Raw genomic sequence first — 12,147 nt, 5'->3', positions numbered from 1 at the left:
TTTTAAATTCTTTTGTAATATTTAACAAGCCTAGAAGTTAGAATGCTGCATGGAAAGTAGAAGTTAGAATGCTGCATGGAAAGTAATAAAGTACACGTTAGCATTTGCTTTTAATTGTTGTAACCCTTGTATCAATTAGAGTAGAACGTTGAGGATGCAGGTAGTTATTTACTCATGGAAAGGAAAAAATAAGACTTGTTTACCAAATTGAAAAGAAATTAGGAAAGTGATTTTCTCAAAATTACATACTCAAATGCTCTCTCCAACTTCGAGTTATTTTCCTAATTATATTTTATATGTGATGATCATTTTTTAGTCTAAGCCAAATCTGACCCACAGGCAGGTTAACCTGTGTTTCCCTAGTCGCTTGCATTAAGCACTATTTCTTTTTTAAAAATTTTTATTGAAATCTACTTGATTTACAATGTGTTAGTTTCAGGTATACAGCAAAGTAATTCAGTTATACATATATATATTCTTTTTCATATTCTTTTCCATTATGATTTATTACAGGATATTGAATATAGTTCCCTGTGCTATATAGTAGGACCTTGTTGTTTATCTATTTTATATATCGTAGTGTGTATCTGTTAATCCCAAACTCTTAATTTATCCCTTCCCCACCCCCTTTCCCCTTTGGTAACCATAAGTTTGTTTTCTATGTCTGTGAGTCTGTTTCTGTTTTGTAAATAAGTTCATTTCTATCATATTTCAGATTCCACATATAAGTGATATCATATGATATTTGTCTTTCTCTGTCTGACTTACTTCACTTAGTATGATAATCTCTAGGTCCAAAACACTATTTCTTCTAGAAGTTCTCCCTGCATTATTCAAGTCAGCTCAGCTCCCACCCTCCTTTTTTTCATGGTTTAGACCTCAGGGATGGTCCATGCCACTGCTGTGTTCCACATCGAGCATCAGACAGTAGTGATTTCCAGCAGACCTGGGTATGAACCTTAATGTAGCTATTTACTTGCTTTCACTCACCCTTTCTGAGTCTCATGTTTCTCGTCTGTAAAATGAAGATAACACCTGTGTTGGAATGTTGTTGTGAATATTAAACAAGAACAAATGTATGCAGAGATCTTAGCATGAAAGATTTTAGTCTTATAAACCCCAATATTTAAGGTTCACAATTTTAGTAGGAAGTAGGTTTTATCTCTGCTTTACAAATGAGTCAGCTGAGGTTGGTAACTGATCAGGGTCACTGAATCTGTTTTATGATTTCAAGTCCAGGGCACTTCCCTCCCCTTGGCTGGAGCAAGACTGCAAAAACTGATAAAACAGGTAGGCTTGATGGTTAGATGTGACCACTCAGGTGAGATCTATCTTCCGTGACATCCCTGTGATTCTGCGTGACTCAAGGTTGCTGTGTAACAGCTGAAACGATGTCTTTTTCTCTCCTGCTTGCAAAAGCCAAGAAGAGGGAGAGTATCTATAATAGGGGTAACCTGCAACCCACCACACCCCCAAACCCCCTAGTAGGTTTTCACTGATAGCAAGTTTCTTTGAACACAACACAACTTTTTGCAACATGCCACAGTTGGGAACCGCTGTCAAAGATGTGTTCTAGGAGAATAAGTAGATCATTTGGTAGTAGAGGGTTCCTCTTGGAGAGGGATGAGAAGATTGGTGGGGCCAGTGGGAATCCAAAAAGTTAAGACTTGATCTCGCAGGCAATTGGAGGTTCCTGAGTAGGAAGGCAACAGGAGTTAAGTGGTGGTTTGCAGGGTGCTTCACAAGCCGGAAATCCTGGAAGCTGGGGGGTCCATTGGACTATTGCAGTGAACTAGACCAGAGAGATGAAGGCCTGAGCTGAGTCAGTGGCAGTGGGAATGGAAAGGAATAAACAGGCACAAGAAGGTTTGTGACGGATTAGATATGCGTGGGTGAGCAGGGAGGGAGAGGGGTCAAGAGATAAGGCAGGTTTCCTTCTTTAATTCTATGTTGCAGAGATATAAACTAAAATGATCTTGCAGCCCCAGGACTCAGTATCCTATTGGTGGAAAGGAGACAGTCCAGAGGGTGCTGAAGGGCAGAGAAAACCCAGGCTTAGACTTAGACATTTGCACAACATGGTTCCTAAGATATTAATACAGTCTTTTTTTTTTTTTTTTTTTTTTGGCCACACCTCGCGGCTTGTGAGATCTTAGTTCCCCTACCGGGGATTGAACCCGGGCCCACGGCAGTGAGAGTGCAGAGTCCCAACCACTGGCCCACCAGGGAATTCCCTACAGTCTTTTCTTTTTTTTTAAAGCCGAGTTATTTGGGTAGGCTGCTGCACTGTTTTCAGATCCTAGGCTAAGTGATTAGACATGCAAACATGCTGCTATCTGGATTTAGGACTTGATTCTCGCTCATTACAAGTGGGTGTCCCAGTGATAGGGAGCTCTTGGTGAGTTACTCCCCTTGGCATCTCATCAGCCAATAACTAGAATGTTTGCAGTGACTAAGAAAAGATTTTTTCAAACCTGACGTTGAGGTCGTATGATAGATTGTATGCCCCATGCCTCTGGGTGCAGGCTTCTTAAGGGCAGGGGTTTTGGTTTTCTTCACGGCTGTATTCCCAACAGAGAACAGAGCCTGTCACTTAGTAGGTGCTCAATAAATAATTGTTGGATGAGAAAATAAAGCCAGGGATCATAAGTGCCTGGTTCACCGCTGTAGCCCAGTGCTGTGCGCCATGCTGATTGAATTGAGTTGAAGTGCGTCGGACAGCATTTGTGCTGGTGATCCAAAATTTATTTGGTTTTCTATGCTGTGAAATACAGGAAAATTATGTTCAGTTGGTAACTCTTTACATGGAATATTAAGCAGTAACAAAACTATATTCGTTCTTTTGCCAGTGATGATCTGGAACGATTTATGGAAAATCAAGGTGCATCTAGCCCAGGTATCCTCATTTTAACAACAAGTCTCAGCAAACCTTTCATGCGACTGGAAAAGTATGTTACTCTCTTGCAAGAGTTGGAACGGCATATGGAGGTAAGGGAAGGCGAGCTATTTTAAGCTCCTGTACAAAGGATGAGCCTCTGCTCTGGAGGAAGCAGCCAGTACCGCCTCCAAACTAGCCTTACTGAGGAGTTCAGAAAAAACCCGGGTTTCAAAATTTACTTGATCCAGTCTTCCCTCTTCCCGGGCTTTTAGTTTTCCTCTTTATGCAGCAAAATAAGAATGGGACATTCTTTTTTTTTTTTTCCCCTCTGAAGATTTTTTTTAACTTATTTTTACTTATTTTTTCCAGCTTTATTGAGGTATGATTGGCCAATAAAAATTGTATATATTTAGGTTGTACAACGTGATTTTTTAAAGGTGTACAATGTGATGATTTAATATACATACATTGTAAAACCATGACCACAATCACGTTAATTAACACATCCATCACCTCACATACCTACCTTTTTTTTTTAGTGAGAACTTTCAAGATCTTTTCTTTTCTTTTCTTTTCTTTAAGCAACTTTGAAGTATACAATACAGTATTATCGACTATAGTCACCATGCTGTACATTAGATCCCCAGGACTTATTCATCTAATAACTGAAAGATACCCATACTTTACTATTAAATATTCGTGATCATTCTCCCTCCCCTCTCTTCTCCCAGCCCCGGTCCTGTTGCTTCCTCAAGTCTCTGCTCACTGGTTGACTTAGGTTTACTTCTGCCCTCTCATCTGTAGATGGTGGTTCTACAGAGAAATCTTCCACCAAGAAACCTTCTGTTGCTCTGATATATGAACCAGCTTTCTTGTGGGAGCTAAACAAAGCAGAACAGCATCAGAAAACGTACAGAACATTTTTCATTATAGACAGGAATGTTTATCCCTAGAGCACTGTGGTCATTCAGCTTCATGACTCTGGATTACAATGGAAGATTCTGGTGTTTCTTTAAAGATGAATGAATGGGTCCAGTCTCAGTTTCTCTGTTTACGCAGCCATACATCTCCATCAAAGCCCCCTCACATTTTTTGTTTAAAAATGCACAGTGTACTTGCAACAGCTGTAGCATAGCTATCACCTTTTCTAAATATTCAGATTTGCACTGAGGCCTGAGGATTGAATATTGTTGCCTCAAGAGCCCAAATCCTCTTTATTAGAAGCCCGTCAGCAGGGGTAGCTTCTCGAGCCGCTCTTGTGTGATGGAGCATGGGGGATGGGGATGGGTGAGGAGGGCCCGAGGGGGGAAGCTGCGTTTACCCTACTTGTTCTTCCTGTGTCTGGGGAAAGGTTTTGAGGTTTGAAAGGGTTTGATTATCTTTAAAGAGAAAGGTTGCAGGAAGGTGTTGACCTCTGGATGGCTTTCCAAAAGCTAAACCTGTTCACCGAACCGTTTGTGGTTTGCCCCTCCTTGTTTATCACAAAAATCCAGAAACGCGTGGCCCCAGTTTCTGGAACTGCTCAGTGCTGAAGTGCAAACAGACACTTCATTTGAGGAAATAAAATCCCAGGTGCTCCCACTGCTTGCATCCTCTGTCCTGGCCCTTTTTGTCTCAGAGCCCGTTTCCTCTCCTCCTCCGCTGGTGCTGGTGGTCACCTGCCTTTGGCTGCCTTTCATTTCCCACCATCAGATAATACGTATCCTGAGAACAGGTTCACCATCTGGTGAGACACTTTATCCAGCTTTCTGATCACTGAGTATGGCTGCTGGCTCATGGCAGAGTGGAACTTGAACTTCTCAACGATCAGCCGATTTGCAGAAGGATACATTTATAAAGGAGTACAACCTTTCTTTTCAGAAGCAGTGCTGCTCTTGGCTTGGGTCAGACCCTTAGTCCACTCAGCTCTGTATTTTATCACCCAAAGCTGATCAAACAGCAGATTTTGTCTTCCTTTTACTGCTGCTGAATTCCAGAGGTTAGCTGGACATCTCCCGCAAGGAGCCCTACTTTCCCTTCATAAACAGTTATGCAGATGTGGATCCCTCAAAGCCATTTTGAACCTGTCCACTTTTCAGGGTTGTGAGTACCGTGGAATTGCAGACCAAATATAATCAGCTTGCTTAAGAAGGAGCACATGGTATGAGACCTGGAATTTTTTCCCGTCTGCCATGTTGAGTCTGCTGAAAGAAGATGGAGGCGGTGTAGGAAATGAGATTGGATTGAGTTCTCTCTAACCACCACTCTGTTTCTACAATTCCCTACCTCTTGTCATTTACTAACAACATGACCTAATGATGCCCCCCCACATAATTATTATTAATTATCCACGGTATAACAGCAAAAAGGCAAATGGGAACTCTTGCCTCGATAACTGTACCTAGTATGTTGTTACCAAATATATAATGTGTTCCCAGCCATCTTAATTTCTTCATCACCTAATCATTAGAGGTGCTGAGATTCCAAATGCTCAAATGCTGTTTTATTTTTTAATCTTCAAGTTAGCATACGGTAAAACTGACTTTTTTCTTTTGGGGTACAGGTCTATGACTTTTAACATGTGTATAGATTCGAGTTACCACCACTACTGTCTTGATACAGAACAATTCCATCATCCCTCAAAATGTCTTCTTTGGATCCCTTTGCAGCCACACCCTCCTCCCACCCCTAAGCCCTGCAATCACTGCTCTGTTCTCCTTTAATATTGTTTTAAAATGTATTCCTTTAATAGGACACGCATCCCGATCACCAGGATATTCTGAAAGCCATCCTAGCATTCAAAACTCTCATGGTAGGTGACGCTCTAAAATTATAACTCTCCATTTTGTATGCTTTGTTCCTAAAAGCGTGACTTGTGTGTAATGTTTCTTTCCTTCTGCAAAGGTCTCTAGAGTGGAAACAATAAGCTCTAGTGACCGTATCACAGTGATTGTTTCATTTACTGTTGTCTTCCAAACATCATGCTTACCTGTGAAAGGTTGCCAGGCTGAGGGTGTAAAGCACTCATTTGAAGTCTCTGCCACATTAAGCATGGCTGTGTAGGTGGGGGGTTTCCTTTTGTCTCTTTGTCTTTACCCCCGTGTTACTCACCTTATGTCTGTGCAACTCGTCCTTCACTGATCGGCATCAATACCGGATTCGTCTACTTATGCCGAAAGGTGTGAGTCTATTCTTTGCATATGAAAAAGAAATCCTTCATCAAATCTAGAAGGAAAAAGAAACCCGACTAAAATACAATTGCTGTATATAGAGTGCTATCAAAGTTACCTTTTATCTTGAATCTCGAGCACAATGGCTTAGTGTCCTCTTGAACCCACTGAGGTAAAACTGCTTGGTGGCATTTTAGGAGGAAAGAAAAGGTTATTTGGGGTGATTGATTAAGTTGAGCTTAATTTTAGACATTTCTGTAGTACTCCAAGTGATGGGGATCAACGTTTAGTTATTGATTCTTGCTGTAAGGTTGTTATGCAACATTCACCATCACCTCGTTTTTATTGCTGTCAAAAGATCTGTACCTGACGTGCCCACAGTTAAACAGCAAGTTGAAGACCAGAGTGTAAGGTATCAGGTTAAAACTGCTGTTGTAGGTAAAAAATGGTGGAATATTGGCAGTTTGACATGGTTCAACCTAATGGAACAGCCCACTGAAACCCATGACATTTATAATTATTTGTATCCCTTCTCTTTTTTCCTATGTAAATTGAGTATAAAATGTCTCATTTGAAAAATGATATTTCATTCTAATCATTTTACATGTTGTAAAACTTGCTTTGACGGTTATAGTATACTTATTCCCATTCTAGGCCTCAAAAATATGTGTACAATGAATTTATTTCCTCAAGTTTCCATTTACCTGAAAGGGGCAGCAGAGCTTTTATAGAAAACATGCCCCAAAACACTATGATAGTCATTTGGAAGCAGGAACATAACTAACCATATGCTTATTTTCATACTCAGTTTGGAGTGAATACTGTTAAATTATTTTAAGATAACTTCACATTTTCTGAAGCAGTGAGATATATATGTATATAGTATATACTGTGTACAAATATATAGTAGTCATACCCCACGTGTTATTTCTTGGCTTGTATTTTCAGTTTGTATTTGTGAAATTCAGTTGTATCCCTTTTTCCAATCCTTTTAGGGATAAAAATTAGCTTAGTACTTTTTCATAGCAATCTACTACTGGTCCCCAAACAAAGTATAGGGCAGTGCCTGTGTTTCATTATAAGATCAGTTTGATTCACTGCGGCAGAAGGAGTTTAATTTTCTCTTTTTCGATAACTCTTGGAGTCATTTTGTAAAGTAAGATGTCACTTGGTTGGAAACTGAGTTAGAAAAATAAAATTGCTTTGTAACAAAGCACGATTTATGCAAAGGTAGGCAAGATGGAGAGGAGCTGGAGCGAGCAGGGACGCCGAGCAGCAGATCTGAACCTACTGGTCCTGTTTGATGTGATTCTGCTACTTGTCTTCCCTTACTCCTTGTGGGGAGGGAGAGGCAACCCCCTTCCTTCTACCACTTTATCTTGATGTTTTGCAAAATGAGAAATGGCTCCTCCTTACAAAATGTTTAGGGGCTGAAGGCTAGAGATTTAAGGTAGTGAATCTTTCCGTCTGTCCGGAACGGACCAGGTGATGGGACTCGTGGTGAGAATAGGGACTCAGCGGAAATCTGATAGTCAAGAGCCGCTTCTTACTTTAGCCTTGTTTTAGGTCTGTTTCAGAAGAATTCCTATTTCAGTATGTTCTGCTTTGGTTCTGTAGGGGCAGTGCCAAGACCTCAGAAAGAGAAAACAGCTGGAGTTGCAGATACTTTCGGAACCTATTCAGGCATGGGAAGGGGAGGATATTAAAACCTTGGGAAATGTGATCTTTATGTCGCAAGTAATGGTGCAGTATGGAACATGTGAGGTAAGAGGTTTCAAATCTCAACACCCTTTCTTCCGTCTTTTATATATTTCTTCCTTTATTTCTTCTTCCATCAAGGTCAAATGCTCAGACTTTTCGCATCAGAAACTGAGCACCTGTTCTTTGCCCAGCCCTCTGCTTGGTGCTGTGGGAGCAGTTAAGAGAAAAGAACAGCCATGATCTCTGCCTTCAAAGAACTCATTAGAGACAGATTAAAACCCAAGCTGCAGCTAGAAAACAAACCAAAATAGTCAATGCCATATCATGCCATCCCTACAATAGATTCCACAGAAGTTCAGAGAAGGGAGAGACCAAGAAAAGACTGTATGCAGATAGGACTTGAGGAGGGGGCCGTGAAGAGAGAGGGGGAAGATTTTGTAAGGGAGAGGTCATTCTTATCTCAGGAGAGAGCAGGGATGTGGCCTTTTTTCTTCAGCGCACTGAGCCAGCCAGTTTATTAGGAGCAGAGGAAGCATCCTGGGCAGAGTGAAAGAGCAAATTCATTGGGTTCAAGAGAGGCAGGTTGTGAAGAACCTCGGATGTCAGCCAAGGATATTTCAGCTGGACTCAGCAGGAAACCATGTGAGGCCTGAGTAGTAGAGAAACAGGGGTGAAACGAAAGGGGCGTTTCGTTGTGACAGTGACAACCTGACAGCTGTGTATGTCAGCTAAACTGGAGGGGATGGGGCTAGAGACAGGCCATCTGGGTTGGAAAGTGGTAAGTACCCCCCAGGAAGGTGGTGGCAGAGAGAACGAAACTTAAGGGGCAAATATGAGACCTGTTTAGAAGGGAAAGCCTGTAGGAAGTGGTGAGCCAGAGGCTAGAGGAAATGACGGATGTCATTTCAGACCTGGTAACTTTCAAGTGATGGTGGGTATCCAGGAGGAGATGACTTGTAGGCAGCTGTTGAAACGGTATAGAAATGTGGGTAGGAGGTCAGAGTTAGAGGCAGAGGTTTACATGCCCCTGACAGATGTGCCTTCTTGGGAAGTAAATATCCAGAGAGAAGCACAGAAGCCTGAAGATGGATTATGTCTTTTAGGAAGGGAGCGGGGTGGGGGAAGAAGGTTGATTACATCACCTGGTGTGATTTATGGGGTATTACCATCGTCTTCTCCCTCCCCAAACATCTTCCTCTACTCCCTGACAGGTCTCTGTCAGAGATTCCTTACTGTGGTTACCAAAGGGGAAAGCGGGGAGGGATAAATTAGGAGTTTGGGATTAACAGATTCAAACCACTATACATAAAATAGATAAACAACAAGAACCTACTATATAGCACAGGGAACCATATTCAATATCTTGTAATAACCTAAAATGAAAAGAATCTGAAAAAGAATATGTATCTGAATTACTTTGCTGTACACTTGCAGCATTGTAAATCAACTATACTTCAATTTAAAAATTGGAAAAAAAAAGCAATCTCATTTAAAATGCAGATACCCTGTGGAAGGTTAATGCAGCAACTCTAACAGTCTTTCATACCTTTGGGATAAACCTCTTGGGTAAAGCAAGGATGAATCAGTGCCGGAAAAAGACGAAGCAGGGACTCCCTGGCTGTGCAGTGGTTAAGACTACACGCTTTCAGTGCAGGAGGCTGGGGTTCGATCCCTGGTCGGGGAACCAAGATCTCGCATGCTGCATGGCGAGGCCAAAAGATTAAAAAAAGAAAAAAAGACAAAGCAGAAGATAGAGGAGAATCAGGGGAGTGTGGTGTGTCGTGGAAATTCTAGGAGGAGCATTTGAAAATGGTCAGCCTGCTGAGTGCTGCAGAAGGGTCAGAGGTCAAAGAGTATGGAGACTGGGAAGAAGCCATTGGATTTCTCTAGAAGGCAGTGATTGAAGACTTTGAGAGAGCAGCAGGGGTGCAGTTAGAGAGGGATCAATGGGGAGAAAACAAAGGCAGCAAGTAATTTGGCAATAAAATGTCAAGAAACAGGGTGTTATGGCTAAGGCGCCACAGGGGGCAAGTGAAAGCTTATGAAATGGACAGGAGATGTACATATGCTAAAGGCAGCAGAAAAAGCCAGTTAGACAGGAGAGGCAGCTGGAAGCAAGAGCAGGAGATGAGACCAAGCAAGAGAAATATGTGAGAGAACGCAGAACACTTGTTAGAAAAATTAGCCTTGAAAGTTGCTCTTCTCAAGCGGGAGAAAGGAGACAGAGCCAGGCATGAGGATAATTGTAGCTAAGATGGCCGGATGCACGAGCCCAGTGCAATCTTTGGCATCTACTCACTGCATGTCTAAGGGGTTCAGAGAAGCCTTCGTGTGTAAAATTTCCTTTAGTGCCATTTTAAAAAGTGTTTCCTTCTTTGTTTTATATGGGTATAATAATTATTGTGTAGTTATTGATTAACGGTAATTTTAGGAAGAGTTTACCATACATGTTAGGGCATAATAAATTTCCTATCACCTGAAAACCCCTTTATTTGGCCACTTCTCAAAGTAAAATCATTTTCACTTTGAGAACATTGAGACTTACATTGTGCTCTGGTTGCACCTTGGGCAGGAAGGCATTAACTGTGTGACTTTTCAGGCTTACATGCTTGGGAAACAAGCATGGTTGTTTGTATTTAACTCTTATGTATAGGAAGGACACAGATAAACTGGGGGCCTATATCCATTTTCAAAGTAAAATTAAATGCGTTTTATACTTTTAAGTTGGATATCCTTTTTTTTAAAAAAAAAATCACTGTGGGGGCTTCCCTGGTGGCGCAGTGGTTGGGAGTCCGCCTGCCGATGCAGGGGACGCGGGTTCGTGCCCCGGTCCGGGAGGATCCCGCATGCTGCGGAGCGGCTGGGCCCGTGAGCCATGGCCGTTAAGCCTGCGTGTCCGGAGCCTGTGCACCGCAGCGGGAGAGGCCGCAGCGGTGAGAGGCCCATGTACTGAAAAAAAAAAAATCACTGTGTTTCATTGCCTTATATAAGATCTATGTTACAAAAATGATTCCAGAAATTCTTAATAAGCAAAATGTGCAATTTATATTTTTCATTTAATCTTTTTCCTTCCACTTCAGGAAAAAGAGGAGCGGTACCTCATGTTATTTTCAAGTGTCTTGATAATGTTATCTGCAAGTCCTCGGATGAGTGGCTTTATCTATCAGGTTAGTAGATTTCATATAAAGCAAATAGCAAGACCCCTAATGAAAACAGGTTTCCATCCAGATGCAATATTTCCACTCCGGCATTAAAGGCTCCAGCCAGAAAAGACAGAATGTTCTGTCTGACCCTTCATGTAATTAAACAGTTTATAAGAGCAGATGTTCCTTCTCTCAGAGGTGTATGTGTTAGCATAATGAGTTTATCCTGAATGTCCACTGCTCTGGTTATAAGCTAGATTATGAATGTGTAAATAGAAATTGAAGTCTGCAACTAGATGAATTAGCAACAGAATTTTCCAGGCCCATATCATATCATTATTGCTGAGAAAATATAAAGTTGAGACTTGCCCCTATGGTTGTCTTATTACAGTCACATCACGTGACTCAAGTTTCTGAGATGGAAGTCATTCAGCTCCTTAGGAAATTCAACTTCCTTTAGTCTGCTCCCAAAACACGGAGTACTGTAAGTTACTGTTGCCTATATCCTATCTTGGCCTAGCGATTACTAATTTTCATGAAATTCGAGTTTCTACTTTGTTTTCTGATGATCAGGAAAATGTGTTAGAAAAGTAAACTGTGATTAAATCCTGACCTTATGGTTTAGGGTGTGTTAGCAAAACACAACCCCCATTTTCCCCTTGCTTTCTTGTCTGATTAAAATTTAAAGTGGGGAAACATATTATCTATTGACAGACCAAAGAAATATGTCTCTCCATAATTCACCAGTGATTCCTAAGAGGGTCAGAAAATCTAACAAATAAGCAGAGACATGTATAACCACAGAATTAATGGGGATATTCTTTTTCTGGTAGGGAAAAATACCAATAGCAGGAATGGTGGTGACTAGACTAGATGAAATTGAAGGGAATGACTACACATTTGAAATCACTGGTAGGTAATTTTCTCTTCTTCATGTAGCTACTTCAAATTCTTTTTGAAATGCAGTGGGGTTGAAATAAATAAGTGCTATTATTTTCTGTTATAAAATCCGTGAGCAAGTTTTACATGGGCATGGCAAAGCATATTACATTTCCTGGGTTAATTAGTCTACAGCAATAGCAGGGAAACCTCCTGGTCATTCAAAAGCCTCGGCTTTGCCATTAGTTTCAATCTTCTCTTGTATAAGAGCTATTTGTTAGAGCTAAGAAATAACAAAATGGACCGATGTAAATGTAATTTTCTCTCCCTTCTGTCGTCTGTTCCCTGGTGGCAGAGGAGCCATTTTATCACCAGCCTATGAATTAGCAAGATTTGG

General features: G+C 41.2%; 1 protein-coding gene across 9 annotated transcripts in view; it reads left to right on the top strand.

The window, feature by feature from the left end:
• ARHGEF6 (Rac/Cdc42 guanine nucleotide exchange factor 6) overlaps nucleotides 1-12,147 on the top strand; it is a gene marked incomplete at its 5' end in the record, with an annotated part of 118,338 nt that overhangs the window by 91,631 nt on the left and 14,560 nt on the right. For all 9 annotated transcript variants that reach the window (XM_082680730.1, XM_082680728.1, XM_082680726.1 and 6 more), the window contains 5 exons: nucleotides 2,850-2,988; nucleotides 5,610-5,669; nucleotides 7,645-7,791; nucleotides 10,809-10,895; nucleotides 11,705-11,783. In XM_082680730.1, coding sequence (XP_082536856.1) covers nucleotides 2,850-2,988; nucleotides 5,610-5,669; nucleotides 7,645-7,791; nucleotides 10,809-10,895; nucleotides 11,705-11,783 — 512 coding nt within the window. The remainder of the gene's footprint in view (nucleotides 1-2,849; nucleotides 2,989-5,609; nucleotides 5,670-7,644; nucleotides 7,792-10,808; nucleotides 10,896-11,704; nucleotides 11,784-12,147) is intronic.

Source organism: Grampus griseus, assembly GCF_964374135.1.
Source record: "Grampus griseus genome assembly, chromosome: X".
Classification (NCBI taxonomy): domain Eukaryota; kingdom Metazoa; phylum Chordata; class Mammalia; order Artiodactyla; family Delphinidae; genus Grampus; species Grampus griseus.
The sequence above is the reverse complement of the archived record's forward strand: the minus strand, read 5'-3'. Positions and strand labels throughout refer to the sequence as shown.